Genomic DNA, 22,800 nt, shown 5'->3' with positions numbered 1-22,800 from the left:
TCAGAAACTCAAATATATGACCCTGGACCATAAAAAACAGCCTTAAGCTGCACGGATATATTTATAACAATAGCCAATAATACTTTGTATGTGTCAGAATTATATATTTTTTCTTTTACACCAAAAATCTTTAGGATATTAAGGATCATGTTCCATGACTGAAATATATCAAAACTTCATTTTTGATTGTTAATATGCAAAGCTAAGAACTTTATTTGGACAACTTTAAAGTTGATTTTCTCAATGTTTTTTTTTTTTGCACACTCAGATTCCAGATTTTCAAATAAGTTGTATCTCAGTCAAATATTGTCCTATCCTAACAAATCATACATCACTGGAAGGCTTATTTATTCATCATTAATGTGCTGTATAAATCTAAAAAAATTGACACTTGAGACTGGTTATGTGGTCCAGGATCATTTTTATTTGTGCATGTCAGTGTGTCAAGTCAAGTCTGCTTTATTGTAAATTCTTCCACATGTAGAGTACATACATAAAGATAATTGAAATTGTGTTACACTTAGACCCATGGTGCATACAGATAACACTAACAGTGGAGCCTAAAAATCTAAATCAAATATACAATACATCTATACAATACAACCACACAATACACTAGGGCTGCACGATGTGTCGTTTAAGCATCGATATCGCGATGTACAAATCTACGATAGTCACATCGCAGGATGTGCAATGTAGGCTGTCGTAGTTGATCCGTTATTCATTAACTGTACGGGCCAGCTGCTCCCCGGCCCTTGGCGAATGTGATTCGCGGATTAATTGCACAGCTTAACCATCAAAGAGTGAAAGTTTTGACAGGGCAGAGAGAGAGAGAGAGCGCGTGAGAGAGAGCGCGAGAGAGAGAGAGCGCGCATGAGAGAGAGCGCGTGAGCCCCGGCCGCACGCTCACAGTCTTCAAACAACACGAGCGCTGTCTTGCTCTCTCTCCCTCGTGCATATTAATCAATTGACACGATGGTGTCGATGTTTAAATCATTTAAAATGAGAATGTAAATGTGCTCACCCCATTTTTGTTTGTAAGAAAAAATTTGATTAGATTTCATATTGCAATATATATCGCAGAAAAATAAAATATCGCAATGTCATTTTTCCCCAATATCATGCAGCCCTACAATACACTATACAATAAGGGCATGTAAAAAATTTAAATAAAGGCACATGGCGGATAGAGTGCAAACCAGTGAAGTGAACAAACAGTGTAAATAAAGAGATTGTAGTGCAAAAAAATAAATAAATTAGGCTTATTCAGTTCTATTAAAGTGACAACGGGCTCAAAGAGCAGTACCTTTATTTAAACTGACTGAAGAGGTAGTTGAATGAGGTAGTGAGCAGGCCAATGCTGCACAAAGTTACTGGTGCATGTCATCGTATGTTAACGGGGAAGGTGGGGGGGGGGTATGGACAGACCTTGGGATGCGGGATCTGGGGGTGTTGGGGGGTTGTGGGTCATAGTTCTCTGGTGACTGGGGCAGAAGAGGGAAGGGGGCAAGTTCGGGAGCGAGTTCAGCTTCCTTACAGCCTGATGGATGAAGCTGTACTTCAGTCTGCTGTAGTGCTTAGGGGGATTGAACAAAAATGTATATCACAGTTTTTTTCTAAATTATGCTGGATTCCCGGTTTATGACGTTTTTTTTTTTTTTCATGCATAATCAGGTGTACAATGCATTTTCTGCTGGTTGATATTGTAAGACGTGCTTTTAGCCCTACAGCACTTGCTTAAAATGGTTGTTTGGTCAACGTCTGATTTTTGGAAACCAACAACAGACCAGGCTTCTCTTTTTGGCACAAGTTCTTCTGTGTCATGTTCTACTAGTTCTGTAACATCCATCTTCCCTGTAACGCCTATTTCACACATACTCCGCCTGCAGTGCATATGCAGTCTGCAGCACGGACTCATTGTGCTTTCACACAGGACGTGTTTGCAATCCGCTACTGATCCGCGTCTGTTTAGTCCACAAACACAACATTTGTTCACTCTTTTGATACATATATACATATATGATATTTTTTTCAGCATTGTGAGTCTTTTATCACAGAACAGTAACAATCGTTCATAGTTATAGACATTAGTTTAAACTCAATAAATATAAACAATGCATTATTCATGCATTTTACTGCTAGCTGCTCAAGCAAGAGGCAAAACATTTAAACACAATAATTAGCCTACTTTTCTTGTTAAAATATTTAAAATTAAATCACCACAGACAGAAACCGTGCATTTTGCATTTAAATCTTTATCACAAGCAATCCCAGGGGTCTTAATGAACTTTGTTTTTCTGCCTCCATCAAAGTGAATATATAAATTGTTTTCCTTGTTTATCTAAAAGTGCACTTTTTCTTGTTTTAAACCTAGCCAAAAACCCATGTGTTGTGTGTGAAACAGCTTTAATTAGTACACATTTATTGTGAAATGACTGCATTTCCGTGTCAATCCATGTTCATTTTTACTGCGAACAATGCGCTTTCACTTTAATTCAGCGCCTGCAGCACAGCAAAAATAGACTCGTACGTAAACAATCGCTGCACTGCTGCAGATGCACTGCTCCCTAAACGCACTGACAGAACGCAACCTCGTGCAGTGTGAATGTCCATAAACATGGGTGCGTTAAAAAATACGCAACGCATACGCACTGCAGACGGAGTATGTGTGAAACAGGCGTTATAACGTAACACCAGAGCACTACTGTGTTTACCCTCACCAGGCCTCACAGTCGCTGCTTAGAAGTGCAACACTGTAAAGGGTCCGTCTGAAACAGTGTCACGCGGCCACGGTGCAGCATAATGTTCATTCCGAACGTTGAGTAATTAAATACATCGGTATGGCAGTATATTAAAAATTAATATCGTAACGAAAATATACACCGGTTTTCGGTATGAACCGGTATACCGCCCAGCACTAGTCTGCTGGTCCTGGCCTTGATACTCCACAGTCTCCTCCCTGATGGCAGCAGACTGAAGAAGCTGTTTGATGGGTGGGTGGGATCACCTGTGATGCAGAGGGCTTTGTGAGTGAGACGGGTTACATAAATGTCCTGGAAGTAGGGGAGAGACCCCAATGATCTTCTCAGCTGCTCTCACTATGCGTTGCAGAGTCTTTCGGCAGGACGCGTTGCAGGCGCCATACAACAAAGTGATGCAGCTCGACAGGATGCTCTCGATGGTGCCTCTGTAGAAGGTGCACATGATGGGGGGGCGGGGCTCTGGCTCTCCTCAGTTTGCGGAGGAAGTAGAGACGCTGCTGTGATTTCTTGGCCAGTGCTGCTGTGTTTTAAGTCCAGGAGAGGTCCTCTGTGATGTGCATACCCAGGAACTTGGTTTCTTTCACTCTCTCAACTGAGACTGCTCTACTCTCGGTTACTGAAGCCCTGCGATTAGCAAGAGCAGCTTCAAAATCCTCGGTACTCATCTTACTGGACCTTGTCTGCTGCTTTTGACACTGTTAATCACCAGATTCTCCTGTCCACCCTCAGAAAGATGGGCATCTCTGGAACTGCACTCCTGTGGGTTAAGTCCTACCTCTCTGACAGATCCTTCAGTGTGTCTTGGAGGGGTGATGTTTCAAAGTCACACCACCTTGCTACTGGGGTTCCTCAAGGCTCAGTACTTGGACCACTTCTCTTCTCCATCTACATGACATCATTAGGATCTGTCATTCAGAAGCATGGCTTTTCTTATTACTGCTACGTTGATGACACCCAACTCTACTTCTCATTCCAGCCAGATGACCCAACGGTAGCTGCTCGCATTTCAGTATGTCTGAGTGACATTTCTAGCTGGATGAATGACCATCACCTTCAGCTTAACCTTACGAAGACAGAACTCCTGGTGATTCCAGTTAACCCATTGCTTCATCACAACTTCTCTATACAGCTGGGCTCATCAACCATTACTCTTTCGAGGACAGCCAGAAACCTAGGAGTTGTGATGGATCATCAGTTAAGCTTCACAGACCACATTGCTACAACGACCCGGTCCTGCAGGTTTGCCTTATACAACATTAGGAAGATTAGACCCTTCCTGTCAGAGCAAGCAACCCAACTTCTTGTCCAAGCTCTTGTTCTCTCCAGACTGGACTATTGTAATGCTCTCCTGGCGGGCCTTCCTGCATGTAATGTCAAGCCTCTGCAATTGATCCAGAATACAGCAGCGAGGGTTGTCTTCAATGAGCCAAAAAAAGCTCACGTTACTCCTCTCCTCATCAGGTTACACTGGCTACCAGTAGCCGCTCGCATCAAATTCAAGGTACTGATGCTTGCCTACAAGATGACCACTGGCACGGCACCAACATACCTAAACTCACTGGTTAAATCTTATGTGCCCTCCAGAAGTTTGCGCTCTGCAAGTGAACGATGCCTTGTGCCATCCCAAAGAAGTTCAAAATCACTCTCACTGACCTTTTCCTGGACTGTGCCCAGCTGGTGGAATGACCTCCCAATCTCAATTCGTACAGCTGAGTCTTTACTCATTTTCAAGAAACATCTAAAGACTCATCTTTTTCGCCTGCACTTAACCAACTAACACTAGCACTTTTCCTTTTCTTGTCTTTTCATTTATTAAAAAAGAAAAAAAAAAACCTACCTATGCGTTCTATACTAGACTAACTGAGACTTGTCATGGCACTTGTATACTGTTGTTGTTCTCTTGTTGACCTGACTGCTTCTATTGTTCTCATTTGTAAGTCGCTTTGGATAAAAGCGTCTGCTAAATGATTAAATGTTAAATGTAAATGTCCACAGTCACACCATTGACAGTAAGAGGAGCTTGCCGAGTGTGCACTCTCCTAAAGTCTACAACAATCTGCTTCATCTTCTCCACGTTCAGAAAGAGATTGTTTTCACTGCACCACCCGGTTAGGTGGCTCACCTCGCTCCTGTAGTTTATCTCAACTTTGTTGCTAATGAGCCCCACCACAGTCATGTCATCCGCAAACTTAATGAAGAGGTTGGAGTTGTGTGACGGTGTGCAGTCGTGGTTCAGCAGAGTGAAGAGGAGGGGGCTCAGCACACATCCTTGGGGGTGTTCAGTGTGATGGTGCTGGATGTGTTACTGCCGACCCGTACTGCCTGAGGTCTTCCAGTCAGAAAGTCCAACAGCCAATTGCACAGCGAAGTGTTGAGCCCCAGCTGGATCAGTTTGTAAATGAGCAATTGAGGGATGGTTGTGTTGAATGCTGAACTGAAGTCTATGAACAGCATTCTGACGTATGAGTCCTTTTGGTCCAGATGTGTGAGTGCTGAGTGGACGGCAGTGGAGATGGCATCATAGTTCGAACGGTCAGACCGATATGCAAACTGGAAGGTGTCCAGGGAGGGCAGGAGGCCTGGTCGCTGGGAGGAGGTGGAGTCTTCTGTGCAGTGGTGCTGTTTAGTTGCTCAAAGTGAGCTAAGGTGTTCAGCTTGTTCAGCAGAGAAATGTTGCTGTCACAGGTCCACGGTGGGGGCCTGTAGTCCATAATGGTCCGTATCCACTGCCATAGGCTCCAAGTGTCTCTGCTGTCGCTGAATTGATGGGCTTTCCTCCTGGAGTGCTGTCTCTTAGCCTTTCTGATGCTGCGGGACAGGTTGGCCCTGGCTGTCCTCAGGCCCACCTCATCTCCAGCTCTGAAGGCAGCGTTCTGAATCTTCGGGAGTCTGTAGACCTCCCCTGTCATCCATGGCTTCTGGTTGGCCATCATCAATACACTTGTTGATGTAGGCAGTGACAGTCTCCGAGTACTCCTGGAGGTCAGTGGTGTGATTGTATGTGGCAGCCTGCTTAAACATATTCCAGTCAGTGGTGTCAAAGCAGTCTTGAAGAGCCTCTGATGATCCTTCCGGCCACAAGTGAATTTGTTTGTAAACAGGTTTGGCGACTTTAATGAGCGGTCTGTATGCAGGCATTAGCATGACAGTAATGTGGTCTGAGACTCCAAGGTGGAGGAGGGGGAGGGCTTTGTAAGCTCCTCTCTGTGTGGTGTAAACAAAGTCCAGAATGTTATTACCTTGTGTTGAAAAGTTAATGTGTTGGTGTATTTTTGGAAACACACTCTTTAAGTCTGGATGGTTGAAATCTCCAGCTATGATGAAAAAAGCATCAGGGTGGGCTGTCTGCTACTCACTGATGTGCTGGTACAGTTCATTTAGTGCATCGTTCCTGTTGCTGATGAACGCTGATAAACTCCGAAATGAGCAGTATGGCAGTATATTCCCTCGGCAGATAGAATGACCGGCACTTAATAATCTTAAACTCCAGCAGGGGTGAGCAGTGTTTGCAGATCACAACAGTATCGCGGCACCACACATCATTGATGTAAACACAAAGCCTGCCGCCCCTGGTTTTTCCTCCCGCGATGAGGGCTCTGTCTGCTCGATAGCATGTCAGCTGATCGAGCTAAATAGCGCCGGCTGGAACGCTGTTGCTGAGCCATGTTTCTGTGGACACAAAAACACAACAGTCTCTTTCAGTCCTCTGAATTGAATGTAGTAGTTTAAAGTAGTCGTTTATTGTCCAAAGAGCGTACGTTAGCCAGTACGATGGTGGGGATAGTTGGCTTGTGTGGGTTAGCCATTAGTCTAGCCTGGATACCTCCACGCTTATCAATCTTCTGCTTCCTCTCACACCGCTTGCAGCGCCTCCACTGTGGGAGAGATGCAGTAGTGGGGGTCGGTGATGGTTTAGGCCTACGGAGCAGACCAATGTCCCGCAACTCTTCGGCGTACGCCGAGTTTAACTCTAAAAATGTGGTTCTGCCGACATCCAGCAGAAACCCATGGCTGTATGCGCACTTTAAGACAAGTCGACGCGATAAAGACGTACAAAAACACTGCGACTCACAAGACAAAAAACACGAAAACACCGTCGGGAGCAAGAGAAGCCGCTGCGTGTGGAGGCACTGCCAAAAAAAAGAGGTGTGAGGTAAGCAAATAAATACATGAATACATTTTAAACAAGGAGCCGTGCACACATAAATCATACACAATAATGATTGAAGAATGTGACTTATTATCTTGGTGGCAGTGCAGGAAAAACACCATAATAAGATCAGGTTTATCAGTTACAGAGTAAAATAGTAAAGATTACAGTGTGTCAGTCACAGAGAAGAATGTTGTAGGAGCTGCAAAAAATGGGAAGGAATCCAGTCTTGCACATCTGCGAATACAAATGACATTCATACAATGATAATTCCACACTTGCAAAAAATATTTTTGGGGATATTTTTCTAGTACAATCGTAAGTCCATAAGTTACTACAGCAGCCATATTGTATATTTTATATTTTCCCGCTTTATGAAAGACTCTCATGCTACTCACCCTTGTTTTTGTGCCCCACAGACAGTCCAGATAATGATCGGTGTGATGACTCTCCTGTTTGGCATTGTGTTTAAAGTTTATGCAGAAGCCATCTTTGTCTATACTGGTGTTACTTACTGGGGTTCATTCATAGTAAGAAACCACTATACAATTAAGTGTACTGTCTTATAAAACAAGCTATATATTTAAACCCAAACCTCAGTGTTGTTCTTTCTCTCTCTTCTCAGTACATTGCTGCAGGCTCACTCTGCATTGCTGCAGAAAACAAAATTAATTCACCCTCCAGTTTGTGTTTGGTATGTACACAACACTTATTTTGGGGTCCAAGCACCAGCTGGAAGTACAGAAATAGTGTTCTGTTGTGTTTGTACTGATTTTCTAGAACTCGGGGAACCATGGCTGAGTAGAAAACTCAGGGGCCCATGGCTGAACGGCCTCGGATCCCTTAATGAAGCAATATAAAATATATATGTATGGTATAAAGTGGTATATACACAGGATATTTTGAGTATTCACACCAAATGGCATCAAAGTTGCACATATAGGAGGCACTTCAACTCCTCAACACTGTAACTGTAGGATTGGTAATGTTGAAAATGAATATGAATCTTCATAATATAAAAATAATAATATGAAAACATGGCCGCTATCAGTCAATCATGTTTCAGCTAATAAAAACGTCAAAAGTGCATTTTTATTACACTTCAATGTACATTAACATGGTAACAAAATGGTTAAAATTATTGAATTATTAAAAGTTGGTTAAAATTATACTTATTTATTAATCTGTTTTGTGTTTTTTTTCTGCCTATAGGTGAATGCTTCACTGGGAATGAATGTTTTCAGTACGATAACTGCAGGCATTGTCATTACTTTACTTTCACTAGATTTTGTTATATGGCCATACCCTAACTGCAGAGAGTCTTCCTGTTATTTAGAGGAACAGTATGATGTATGTCATCAACTTTTATATTCACAATGAACATCAAATTGTGTCAAAATGTAAATGTTATTTAATATTTACAGTAAGATTACTGTGTGGTCAGTACACAAGCCTTAAATTATCACTCTTCTGTTCACTGTTTTTATCTGGCATTTCAGAAGTAGTTTAAAGTATATAATATATAAATTATATATATAATTGTAAACTCAGTCTAGTTTGACGTATCAGGGCCAGATTTACTTACAGCTTGTGCCATTGCAAAACTTAATTTGGTGTTAATAAACTTCTGTCAGCATTTACTAAAGACAGTGACATATTATCAATGTAAAGGACAGTTATTTTTGTGGCTAACGTTACTGCATGCATTTATTGGTAAGGGTTTCCCTTTCAGGCACAAAATTATTTAAATGAATCATGCAACATAATTAACTAAGGTTTGTGCTGTCATGCTAATTTGTCTTCTTTAGTAAATCTGGCCCTAAAAATCAAAAATTTCTATATAAGCTTCACGGATGGTAGATTCTGGACTGAGTTTTGATTGTACAAGTGTGAGTAGAAATGATCATGGATTCTTTGTGTTAATGTTAATTTTTCTCTCAGACTCTCTTCAGGGGAATCAGAGGTGTATTAATATTATTTGCCGTGCTCGAGTTTATAATCTCCATCTGTCTGTCAGCATTTGCCTGTAAAGCCAGCGCCTACAGTTCTACTTCTCTGGTAAGTTATGAGCCAAATACTCACAAACACAAAAAGTTTGAAAAGTGCCTGTGTTAACTGATCTGATATGTATATAAAATGCAAATAGTTACTTTTAACTATACATATATACATTCTATACATTTAATATGTATAAAGACTGCTGATTTAACTAAAACCAGTTTGGGCTGTCTGTGGGGGACCAGAGTTCCAAACAAAGACATAAAGATGCAGCTTAAAGTTCCTTTATGCTTTTTATTTACTCCACAACAATTCTATTAATGTCCAATAAATGTTGAGCATGTTAAGTGCAGACAAGTACATTGGTATTTCCATGTGTGTGTGTGTGGTCTTAAAACAAACATTGAAAATGAAGGCGACAGGTTCAGTAAAATATCATGAATGTAATCCAATGCTTCTCACTTGTCATTTTTTCTAGCTGTTTATGTACAATGAATGTTTTTCCTGAAGTAAATGTGACTTTACCAGACATTGTTCATGTGTATTACTGATGTCTTGTCTGTGGCAAAAAAGAAAAATAATATACAATTTGATGATAAAATTCACAGAATTTGAAAGCTGATACTTTATTTCTGATTAAAAGTAACAAAGTACAAACCTTATTACAATTATTGGATGGAAGGCATGCTACAAAATGAATGGACTTAAAGATGTGAAAAATGTATGTTCGTCTAGCTGGTGCAACTGGCCCTTGATCTCTAGGATGCCCCCTAAAAATATCATTTCAAGCGACTCTCTGTATTGTAAATAATATAATGAACATATACTTAAAACACCTGTGTAAGTAGTAACACAATATAAGTGCAAAAAAGTGTTTAAAGTTCAGAAATGTTTTAAATCCCCCTCCCTTGCCTCACAGTGGTTTGGTCCACTGCCTGCTTTCTCCCTTTACCTCACTGATAATAACGAGTCCAATACGTGAGAGCTAAGTTCCTTAGTAGTTATGTGTAAGTAAATTAGGCTGTCAAGGCTATTTTATTCTTTATCTTTAATACAGATCATGCTGGATCATAATAAATTAGTCATGACAAAAATATGATGTATTTTCCTATGAGCGATTATATGGTTACCAATTAATACCGTAGCTTGTCACTGCGATAAGCCTGTGCGTGAACTGATATTAGGCTAATATTGAACTACTGATGTTTTGGGCTTTGCTCAGTACAATGTTAAGTGGCAGATCAGTGGGCGCTCGTCTGCTGTAGATGAGAAAGAACCGCTAAAGGATAATGTTATTTCCTTAACATCATCTGATCCGAGGACAGTGCACTGCTGGGTTCGGCCCAGGAAGAGCAGGAGATGTCTGAGGATGACGAAGAAGCTGAGGCTGAGCCTTCCCAATCCTCCTGCCCGGTGTATGACGAGCTGTTGGAGGTTATGGATTGTGCTATGGAGAGGCTGGACTTGCAGTGGAAGCGGGCTAAAAAAGTGACACCGCGAGGTGTCAGGTCTTTAAGCTAAAGGCAAGGGCCTTTCTCCCGATGAGGTAGCGGAGCTGCACTGAACCACAGATCTCGCTCTCTGTGCTACTAAACAGGTCGCCACCTCCATGGGCAGTCATGGTATGGAAGTAATAAAGAGATACTTGTGGGTGAACCTGGCAGATATCAGGAAGAAAGAAAAGGGCTTTCTTCTTGATGCTCCGGTTTCACCTTCTGATCTTTTCTATACTTCCGTCGAGACAGAATTTTCTAAAATCCACACAGTGGTAAGTTCACATGCTAGTACTCAGAGTTCTTTCTAAAATCCTATATGGTAATGGCTTTGCGTGGTTGCTTCATGCCCTTTCTTGAGCTGGTAAAAGCCCTGTTAATCTTGGGCGCCAATCCACCCAAGTTTCCTCAGTATACTTATTTAAACAGGGTGTTACTACTAGGGATCTGTTGAGAGCATTCCTTCAGCAAGCTTACGTAAGAGCAAACGGTAGCCCCTGTGTGACAGGCCAAGGCTTAATATGATGCTAGGCTCTTCGTCGTACCCATTTAAAGGAATCTAGTTTTGATTCCAAGCCTTGAACTCTACCCCAGGCCAAGGAGTCTGGCCCCAACAACGTAAGGGATAACGTCACGGACAGCTGTCTAAACGTCCCAGGGTGGCCTGCACTCCACTCAGCATGGCAGCGTGGGTATACTGTTCCCCATAGTGACTCCTAGAGGACGCAGTTTAAAGTTCCCTTGAAAGGGAACGTCTCAGGTTACTTATGTAACCATGGTTCCCTAAGTAGGGAATGAGATTTCATGCCATGCTTTGGATGCAAGTTTCAGACGAAGTGAATCACGTGTTCTCCTGGCGCCTATTTTTACTATAGTATCACCGGTAGTGATGCCATGGGCTGTCGCCAGTCAACATGTTGTTGGTGATTTTACAGTGTATGCTTCAGACACGGATCACAACGAGGCATTCCCCCATAGCGATCCCTAGAAGACGCAGTGTCTTGTTCCCTACACAGGGAACCATGGTTACATAAGTAACCTGACACAGTTATGTTAGATGAAATTTATGCGCTTGCTCCCTGGGGTCCGTTCTTCGTACTAGCTGGATTTGATTGTTGATGATTTTGCTTGATCTTGGATTATTTGGTTCTTCAAAGCTCATCCGGAGTTGTTCTCATAACAACAGGTCTATAAACTTAAACCTGCTCGGGAGGATTACATCATATCTTTTTAAACAGAACCGATACTTAACCCTCTAAGCGCCTAATTTTTATTCCCTACCACTAGATGGCAGGCAATGGTGAGGTTTGTGAGAGAAAATTGGCAAATGATAATAAATAAAGTGATAATTTGAATAAAAAGTGTTGCAAATGTTATTCGCTGATTCTGACTCTAAAGAGGAATATTTGCCTTTTTTTGGAAATGTCGATCGGCCCTCTAATGATCTCGCTTCTCCAGGGTACATCTTTGCAGCGCAGTGGTGCCGCCATGCAAGACGAGAGTGTTCACGAAGCACAAACAAGTGATCATTTCGACCCTTTGCCCAACAGAGATGGGGGTGGCAGGGGTGAACGTGGTCATAGTGTCCATAGGACAGCTGTTGCTAGTCACACACGCTCTAAGGGCCGCCGGCAGAGAGTACAGGTGTAATCAGTGTGGAGTAGGTGCAATCTGCCCTGTGCCATGCAATCAGAGGTACCATATGCCGCGTTTCAACCTAAATTATCTGGAACAAATGTACCAGGAACTTTTTTCCACCTCAGTCTAAAGTTCTGCGAAGATTAGGCAGATAGTCTGGTTACATAGGTCTGCGTGCATTCCTCAATACACAGTACGCAAATTTCGGACTTGCATCCTTGGTAGTTCAGACTTTGTGCATTCGACTCGGGAGTGTTATGTCCGTGACGACGCAAATCTGGTAAATCTCCAAACATCAGCGTACCTGTTAACAGCCGTCAGCTCGCCTTGGCTACTGAAATTTTCCTCTCTGTATATTTACAATAAAACTAAATAGGATATCAAATACCACTGCCTCGTTTCATTTTCACTTAAACATAATAACTGCAGAAATGTACTTAGTTCAGGGAAATGTGTATATATACAGCCATTACAATGAAACAAATATCAATTGCCTCTTTTTATTTTCATTTTAACATATAGATAAAATGAATAAAGAACAAAGATTATCTGTTAGATTTACCCAAAACTAATAATATTTTATGTTTAACCACTAAAGAGACATCAGAGCTAGCGGCACATAACAGAAGGTCTAGCTGAGGTGAGGCTGCTCTCGGCGGATACATGAGGACTGAGCTCCCGCTGATTGCGTGGAGCTGACCGTCTCTGAGATCGGCGAAACACATTTTTAAATAGGCGCTGTCTTCATAAATAAACCACAGATTTGAGTTTTCAACAACTACATTCTTGCCTGAAATACTTTTAAACTTACATTTCATGACAAAATAAAAGTAATATTTTGAAAATGATCCGAATAAATGGTGGCTGAAATCACAATGCTGCTGAATTCAAACAATCAGGATGTTTAGCGTCCAAGTCCCGCCCCCGAAAGTTCCGGAACTTTGAAAAAGTACCACCTCGCCAGCAGGGACTTTCTGAGGGGCATTTTTTTACCCAGAACTTTATTTAGTTCCTGATTCCTGCGGTGGAAACACACCGAGTACCAGCTCAAAGTCCCTAGTTCCTGGGTAAAGTTCCTGTGGTGGAAATGCAGCCATACACCTTTTTACTCAACGCGGAAATAAGCCTATGGGTGAGACTATCATTTCATTAGCCGCTATAGGTAAATAACGAGGAGAATAACAACGGTAAACGTTAAAACTGTTTCCTGTACAAACCAGTGTGTTCTTAAGATAACAGATTAAAATAATGTGATAGGACACATCAACTGTTTTGCACAGCTAAAAATAGCTGGACGCAAATGAGACCGGAAGCTAGACCCACAGAATTTACAAATTGCGGCGCCCATTTTTACGTCAGGAAAAAGGTGGATACTCTCAAGAACTATAAACTGTGTCACCTAGATATCTGATTGGGCAGATAGCTGGTCAACTGATCAAAAAATAGCATGCATTTTACTATGGCACATAATAAGTTAATACATTTTACATTTTTATTTTATTTTATCCCTGATCATTTGGAATGAGAATAAAAAAAACAAAAAGCAAAACAACTAAACAAAAACAAAACGACAACATGCAATTAGGTTCAAACATCCTTTCAAAACTATTATTTCTTGAATATTACTGATGAACTTATCAAAAGTAGGCTACGGTTCACATGCGTTTTACTACTATATAGTATAGTTATATAGTGATAATTTAGTACTTCATCCTGTTTTGTTGTTGGCTTCCTCTTTTCTGGTCACTTGGAATGAGGATAAAAAGACACATACACACAAAAAACATGCAAATAAGTTCAAACATCAATTCAATATCTACTATTTCCTGAATATTATGAAATTTGAGATGGCCTCCCCCGATCACATCATAATATGCAAATTAGATGAGTATATTTACACCCTAGATAAAATTTCGGTCATGCCCAACATTTTTTCTCATTTACAGTGGAGCTAGCCACAAGCTTTTGAAATCTTGATGTCAAAATACAGCATTTTCTTTCCCAAAAATGTATTTAAAAATTAATTTTAAAAATAATATAATTATGTTTTGTAGGCTTTAATACTTCAGACACAGCCAGTTCTACTCACTGAAATATTTATTTGTCATTAAATTATTTGTTCTAATAGTATAAGAGTCTTACACACAAGCTATACAGATAATGTAGAGTTGTGCATTAATTTGAATGATGACAGATATATTGTGGCTTGATGGAGTATTTTTTTATGATGTCATTACCTTGCTGTATTGCCAACAGCCAATCACTGAACTGCTATTCGTGGTTTTGAGTATCGATACATAGCCCCTTTTAACCAACCCATGAACACACAATTATCTCAGATAACTCAATCCAGCCATACTAATCATCAACAACAGGTGCGCTCAAAGAACCGAATTAGCCAGATCCTGATTAGCGCAATGATATCATCTTGGGTTATGTCTACATTAATCCGGAGGCAATTTAAAACTGCGTTTTCATTTTAAAACGCTCTCTGTCCCCACACACTAAAAAATGTTGGGTTAAACATAACCCAACCTGTAACCCAACTATGGGTTGGTATAGAACAGCGCTCTCTTCCACTCTCAATACCCATGGCTGAAGTGCCCTTGAGCAAGGCACTGAACCCCCAGTTGCTCCCCGGGTGCTGGATCTATAGCTGCCCACTGCTCCGGGTGTGTGTTCACTTCTCACTGCTGTGTTTGTGCACTTGGATGGGTTAAATGCAGAGCAACAATTCTGAGTATGGGTTACCATACTTGGAAAATATTACGACTTTCAAATAAAATGAACATAACATATAATAATAAAACAAAAATAATCATAAAATCAAGTAATAATAATAAAAAATATACTAGCTGCTGGACCTACTGATGAGCAATAAAATAAAAAAAAGTTTTTTACTGATTACTAAATTCAAAGTTTTTAAGGAGGAGACAGTGTGAAGAAGAAACTATTAAACACTGTGTGTTACAAAAACTCTCAAATGGGAGCAGAGGGCTCTAAGTAGTAGATGTCATATACAAAGAAAAGTTTCAAACACAGATCGACTGCTTGTAGTATCTTCTTCTGTTCCATCGCCTCCCTGTTTAAAATAATAAAATCTTGGGAGGAGTGTTCCTTGTCACCAAGCACCAGGGCATGTGGATTCTGGCTTGTCTTGTGATTCAAGTACAGCACTAATTAGTGCCAACCTTAAAAGAATTTAAAAAAAAAAAAAAAGTTCAGTTAACATGCATTGTGATGATATTTCATTGATACACTCACTTTACAAATGAGTGAATTTAAATGAGTTAAAAGCTAATTTAAATTGGTTAGTGATAATTCACCCAAAAATCACTTGACTACACAGGGCACTGTCATTTTAAATGTTGCTTTTACTTACAGGTTGAATGTCAATGAAGGACCGCTTCATTTCCGTGTATGATGTGCACACCATTTTTCCATTTGTGTGGTATGGTGCAGATGGCAGGATGGGTTTTACAGACAATTTTGCACGTAGGCCTTTAAATGACAAAAGTACAGAGAAAGCACAAGTAAAAAACTAAGCTTACGGTTTACATTTTTACAGTCTTTGTGGGGATCTACTATCATTCGCACTAAGAGACAGACTAAACCAGTTTTCACTCCCTCCAGAATATTTGTGGCAATATTTGCGGCTAATGTGAGTAAAATTTTTCACCCTTTGCCCTTTAACTGATTTAGACTTGTAGGGAGGAACAAAAGTACACTGTAAATGAAAGGAAGCTTTGTTGGACGGAATGCGGCAATACACTTATTTCACCTCATTTGTCTTTTTTCATAATTTTTGGAAGTCATAGGTCTAAGTAAAATGTAAAACTTATGTATCATTAATTTAAATAGGTTACTTACCTTGAAATGTTTCAGTTAACAGGCAGAAATTCTATTGTTGCAATTTTTCCTTCACGAAAGTCCATTGTCTAAAACATAAGTATAAAAACATTTAGTACAACACATTTAAAAAACATGTCAATCAATCTAGCTTCGTAAGAGAAATTGCTGTAATTATAGGTTATTCTAATAGATGCATAACAATATTCAATATGAATAAACCATTAAAACACTTTTACTTGTACAATTAATTAGTGCTGGTGCGGTAAGACGAAAAGGCACTGGTATAAATTTCTGCTGAAAGAGCGGATTGCCTCACGACTGCACGCTTTTCTTTCATCTAGGTTTTGAACTTCTATAACAGAAAATTGCAGGTTCATTCAAATGATTCTCGCTGAGTCTGTTGTCTGTCACATGACTGATGTGTGAGCTCAGAGCTCGCTCGAGCAGCTTCATTCACTGGTCCGATCCGATAAATGGTCCGTGCGGCTTTTCTAGCTTAATTCTAATTATTTCGTCAAACTTTCGCATTTCACCAGACATTTTTATTAACTTTAAGTAATACTTGTCTAAAAAGTTTTGCAGCTAATCTTTTAATGTATTAATGCTGGCGAACAAACAGGAATAGCATTCATTTACAATCGATCTGATTCTCTGGGGTAACAAATGAACTAAAGGGAATACAAAAATTTTTAACGTATAAAAAAAAATAATTAACGTATCAGGCACATTACTTAATGTTATAACAGTTATATACATTATATGATTAACAGTTACTTACCCTTCATAATCATGCAGGCTGAGTCGCTGACTGGACCGTTAAAATTTGAACGGAGTGAAGCGGGAAACATATTTAACCCAGCAGTTGGGTTATAACTAAAAATAACCCAACGACAGATTTTAAAGGTCCCGTTTTTCGTGCTTTTTTGAAGCTTTGATTGTGTTTACAGTGTGCAATATAACATGTGTTCATGTTTCGCGTGTAAAAAAACACAGTATTTTTAACACAATTCACCTATCTGTATACTGCTGTTTTCACTGGCATAAAAACGGGCTGATGTTTTCCTTGTTCTATAAAGTCCCTCCTTCAGAAATACTTACCGAGTACTGATTGTGCCAGCGGTTCCTGTGTTGTGATTCAACACCATCTAAGAGCACGTTACCCTCCTGGAAACGCGATTGGGCTAGAATGCACGTGCTGGAGATGTACTTATAATCACAGGAGCGTTTTTACTGATGAGATGTGCATGAAAATCGCATTCAATTTTTTTGCACAGCCCTACCATCTAGTTAACAAAGCTAAACAGCGTTGCCCTTTGTGTAATTGTCACGCTGTCTAGTCTCTGTTTCCCTGGGTGTCCACTAGTGGGCTCACTTCTCCTTAGGCACTTCACCATAGGCACTAGAATTCCTCTAGTCTGGTCCTGTCTTCACAGTAATTGCACTCTTGTTAATTGCACCAGGTGCAGTCACTTGAGTCAAGTCAGGTGCTCATGGACCCTCCAGAGTCAGGGTTAGTCACCGTTGACCTTACAGAGTCAGGGTTAATCACCGTCGACCTTCCAGAGTCAGGGTTAGTCACCGTTGACCTTCCAGAGTCGAGTTAGGTGCCCGTTGAATTACCAGACTTGGGTCAGGTTCCGGTTGACCCTCCTAAGTCGAGTCAGGTGCTCGTGGACCCTCCAGAGTCAGGGTTAGTCACCGTCGACCTTCCAGAGTCAGGACTAGTCACCATTGACTTTCCAGAGTCAGAGTCAGTCACTGTTGACCTTTCAGAGTCAGGGTTAGTTCCTGTTGACCTTCCAAAGTTGAGTCAGGTGCTCGTGGACCCTCCAGAGTCGAGTCAGGTGCTCGGGGACCCTCCAGAGTCAGGGTTAGTCACCGTTGACCTGCCAGAGTCAGGGTTAGTCACCTTTGACCTTCCAGAAACAGGGCTAGTCACCGTTGACCTTCCAGAGTCAGGACTAGTCACCATTGACCTTCCAGAGTCAGGGCTAGTTACCGTGGACTTTCCAGAGTCAAGACTAGTCGCCGTTGACCTTCCAGAGTTAAGCCAAGTCACTGGTGATCCTCAAGGACCGATTCAAGTCATTGGTGATCTTCAAGGACAGAGTCAAGTCATCGGGGTTCTTCATGGGAGAATTCAAGTCACCAGTGATCTTCATGAACAAAGGCAAGTCACCACTGATCTTCATGAACAAATAGATGTCACCAATGATCTTCATGAACAAATGCAAGTCACCAATAATCTTCATGAGCAGAGTCAAGTCAGCGCCGATCTTCTGGAATCCAGTGTAAACACCATGGTATTACCAGAGTCTCGTCACTTCTCTGTGGAACTACCAGAGCCTCTCCACGTCTCTGATGAACTACCAGAGCCTCCCCACGTCTCTGCTGAACTATCAGAGCCTCTCCTTGCCTCTGCGGAACTTCCAGAGACTCGTCATGTCTCAGTCGAACTCTCTGAGCACTCGACTGTTCCTGTTGTGGCCACGGAGGCTACCCTTAAAATTTGCACGTTCTATGTTTCAGACTTGCCCAGCCAGACTTGTCCTCCTGTTGGTCCGGCCGCACGGATGTGGTGGTCATCTGCACTGCCCTGGGGGAGTCCGGTCTCGACCACACGGACGTGGTGGTCTTCTGCTCCGCCCTGGGGGGCGTCTGGTTCGGCTGCACGGTTGTGGTGGTTTTCTGCTCCGCCCTGGGGGGCATCCGTCCTGACCACACGGTTGTGGTGGTCTTCTACTCCGCCCTGGTGGGCGTCACGTGATGTCCTTCTTTGACTTATGTTTTTGTGTTTATTTTTTATTGTTCTTCTGTCTGTGTCTTTCTTTCTGTTTCCTCCTATGGACCTGACCCTCCATCCCTCCCCCTGATCCTCCGCCGGTCCACCTCCCTCCTGGGTTTCTTGTCTGTGTCTTTCGTTCTGTTTCTCTCTAAGGACCTGGCCCTCCGTCCCTCCCCCTGATCCTCCGCCGGTCCACCTCCCTCCTGGGTTCTTGTCTGTCTGTCGTTCTGTTTCCCTCTAAGGACCTGGCCCTCCATCCCTCCTCCTGATCCTCCACCGGTCCACCACCCTCCTGGACTACTTTTTTTGTGTTGCAATTCTCTTGTCTCTGTTTTCCCATTTTACCTGGTCGTCTTGTCTCGGTTTCCCCATTTTACCTGGCCCTCCGTCCCTCCCTCTAGTCCTCCGCCGCTCCACCTCCCTCCTGGTCTCTATGTCTGTTTGGTTTTCCCTTGGGTTCGGGTGGAGCATCTGGCAGCTGCTCCGTGGAGGAGGGGTAATGTCACGCTGTCTAGTCTCTGTTTCCCTGGGTGTCCACTAGTGGGCTCACTTCCCCTTAGGCACTTCACCGTAGGCACTAGAATTCCTCTAGTCTGGTCCTGTCTTCACAGTAATTGCACTCCTGTTAATTGCAACAGGTGCAGTCACTTGATTGTCATTAGCCTCCTTATAAATACCAGTCTTTCCCTGTTGTTTGGATGGAGTCCTTACCCTTCGTGTTGCCAGCTTCTCGTCTTCCGAGATTCCCCTTCATCTTCTCGTCTCCCGAGATTGACCCTAACCTCTCGTCTTCCGAGTTCCCTTTCCTGTTCCCTACTTGTTTATTTGTTTGTTTATTTTTGGACTGTCTGTTTGGCTTTGACCTCTGCTTGTTAGACCACGATTTTAGATTACCCTGAATTGATAATAAATACCAGCTATTGGATCTCTTACTCTCTCCTGTGTCTCTCTGGTGCACGAATCGTCACAGTAATAAGTTATAGAAACTGTTCAACGCACCAACTTAAATAATAAAATACACTTTCCGGTTGTGGTCCATAAACAACGCCTTCTCCAGACAAAGAGGGAACTGCTCCATCTTTCAAGAATAATCTTTGTGCGAATCCGGCATTAAACTGATTGAGATTTAGGAAGCTGTCCTCAGCATAATGTGCTGCACATAGTTTTACATGGATTATTATTGTCGGGAACCGAGTTAAACATAAATTGTAACCATTAATCTCCAAGTACAGCGTCCCTGGGAAGCCCAAGCAAAGGTGATTGGACTCAGAGATGAAAATAACAGCGTTTCGACGACATGGCGACAAACACAAACGCAACACTTCCTCTTCTCCATTGGAGCACAAGAAGACCACGCCCCCTTTGTTGTGTATTCATGTGGGCGGAGGTTAGTCAAAAAACTGTTTTAGTGACGTCATTACTGCAGGATGTAGTCCAAACGGGTCGTTTTTTGTAGGCGAATTCTGTTAAATAAAATATCTCGCTTGGCATTGAACTATGAGCTTTAGAATTTTACAGATATTATTTATACTCTAACAACAACAACATTACACACTAACTAAAGTTTAAAACATGGGATCTCGAAGAACGGGACCTTTAAGATAACCCAACATATTGACCCAATAGGTGTAACCCAACGGTTAGGTTAAAAAAAACAACCCAACGTTTTTTACTGTGCATTAACGTTTTCAAGCATTTTCCAAACTTTGTCTCATCCACACTGAAACATCAGAAAATGTTAAATTCGCTTTCTGTGCATGTGCAAATTCTCAAAAAAGCTCACTGCAGATGATACACACGGAGTTTCAGTTTGATGTTTCATCATTTCCACGACTTTAGTTCAGTATGTGTTTGATTGTCCAGACTCATCAGGATTAGGTCTACTTGTGTGTCGGATTAAAGTCTTTTAGAACATTTATCTTGTTCCTCCTGCATTTGTATTCAGCTACTGAAACTGTAATACTGAAACTGTCTGCTGGTGTTATTGCATTTATGGCGTCTCACAGTAAGAAGTAATTAAACACATTTTACATAGTGTTTTTTTTTTAAAACCATAGGTGCAGTTTGCGCAGGTTTTATCACCACAGTCCTCTGATTTCACGCGTTTACATGATGTTAACAGCTAAGAGGTAAGAAAATCTTTGTCCCCAGTTTAACTGGACTTTTAGTAAAATGGTGGTAATTTATTTTTTTTTAATTATAAATATATATATTTTTTCAGATACCTGTAGCCAGCAGCTCCTCCATTCATCACCAGCCTGCAGACACCCCTCCACAATACAGTGAATCCAAATAAATATGAATGAGTAGGCTGTTACCATATGAAACCAAAATGTATGGGAATGTATTATAGCAGTGGTTCCCAAACCTGTCCTGGAGGACCCCCTGCCCTGAACCTTTTGTATGTCTCCTTCATCTAACACACCTGATTCCACTCATCAGTTCGTTAACAGAGACTGCGAAAACTAAATTGGGTGTGTCTGATTAGGGAGACATACAAATGTGAAGTGAAAGTATACTTATATATTTTTATCTTATATTTTTCAACATACTACAATATATACTGCACCACAATTTGACATGTAATAGCTTTATTAAAACTCAATTTTGATTTCAAAAGTTAATGCTTAAGTTCACATATAGAACAACACAAACCTTTCTCTCACTTTATTGTTTGCATAGTTACACATTCAGTATAAGAAAATATTTGTGATGTATAAAAGAGAACTGTACTGAAAAGATGAATAAAAGTTTTGGACTTGTAGACGATCAGATGTCTGGTTAAAATCATGGCTTCATTATGTGTGTGCACATACACAGAGTATCATTTTATCACATATATATGTAGATATTGCAAAGAATGTTATTGAGTACATACATTACAATGTATTAAGTAATCAACAATGTACTATTCACTGTATTTTCAATTAACATTAAACAATTTCATATATTGATTGTTAATATATAAGATAATATGTTTTAATTGCGTATGGGTTGTAGTCCTCCCACTGTGTGTGTGATGCTTTTGCGAGACACATTTGTTTTCCCAATGTCCATTATATCTCATTGTCTTGTTTATTCTTATAAAAAAAAGAGAACATGACAGCTAAGAGAAAAAAAAAACCCTTGATCAGATAATTATTGGCATATTTTGTAAGTCACATATAGTATGAGTATTTTATTAGTTACTTTTTAAATGGATGGCAATCAAATTACAGTTTCATCTGAAAAGTATTTTAGATTACCAAAGTAACTACTTTGAATTGTCAAAGCATCCTAAGCTAAAGTTCTGCTCACACATTTCATACCACTTGCATATGTTTACATAAAATCAACAGGACAAAATAAATGAATTTATAGAAACTGCCCCACACAAAGTTTACATAACCTTGAATCTGAACAATGTGTTGTTTTCTGGATGATCCATGACTGTTTTTGTTTTGTGGTAATTGTACGAGTCACTTGTTTATTCTGAACAGTTCAGGCATATATTTTGTATTATGCAGTGAAATACATTTTACCGTGCCATTAAACAAAGTCACAAATCACAGGAAACAGAAACTAAAACTAAACTAAAATTGCACATGTGACAATAGCACAGGCTTTTGGACGAAAAAACGAAATATGAGCATGACAGTATCACACATCGCTAAAGAAATGGAGCATTTCACGAGTTCATGCTTACATATAATTAGCTGAAGTATGATAATGCGTATTTGTGTGCTGTTCGGGGAAGGGCCTTGCCTACCGTTGAATGGAAAGGTAAAGTTGCATGCCAACTGAATAAGTGCCATGAAATCTGGATGCATGGGCATAGCTTTGAAAGCTGAGGTGCTGTCGACATTTGCCAGCCAAGTGCTAAGACCCATGATTTTTATTTGTAATTTTTTTGCATGATCGTTGTCCTACGGCTGAGAGAGAGATTTCATCAGGAGCGATCAAGGTGATTATGCTTGAAAACGGCAAATTATGTTAAGCTGACTGATTGATTTGGAGTTTCTTACTCCAGAATTTTCAGAGTAGCCGCTCCAATGGGCTAATGCAAAACTGACAAGACAGGCTTCAAAAGTAACTAAACAAATGTCATTTCCATCACATGTAAATATTTGATTATTATTTAAA

At 40.9% G+C, this 22,800-nt stretch overlaps 1 protein-coding gene across 1 annotated transcript in view; it reads left to right on the top strand.

The window, feature by feature from the left end:
- Positions 1–21,187, top strand: part of LOC132106155 (membrane-spanning 4-domains subfamily A member 4A-like) — a 39,320-nt gene extending 18,133 nt beyond the window's left edge. Inside the window, exons 3-8 of the mRNA XM_059511813.1 lie at positions 7,332–7,442; positions 7,538–7,606; positions 8,125–8,262; positions 8,854–8,970; positions 20,736–20,807; positions 20,900–21,187. Of these exons, the coding sequence (XP_059367796.1) occupies positions 7,332–7,442; positions 7,538–7,606; positions 8,125–8,262; positions 8,854–8,970; positions 20,736–20,804 (504 nt within the window). The 3' untranslated portion in view covers positions 20,805–20,807; positions 20,900–21,187. The remainder of the gene's footprint in view (positions 1–7,331; positions 7,443–7,537; positions 7,607–8,124; positions 8,263–8,853; positions 8,971–20,735; positions 20,808–20,899) is intronic.
- The last annotated feature ends 1,613 nt before the right edge of the window (positions 21,188–22,800 follow it).

This window comes from Carassius carassius, chromosome 26 (assembly GCF_963082965.1).
Source record: "Carassius carassius chromosome 26, fCarCar2.1, whole genome shotgun sequence".
NCBI classification, from domain to species: domain Eukaryota; kingdom Metazoa; phylum Chordata; class Actinopteri; order Cypriniformes; family Cyprinidae; genus Carassius; species Carassius carassius.
Note: the sequence above shows the minus strand (reverse complement) of the source record. Positions and strands in the feature narration are given on the sequence as shown.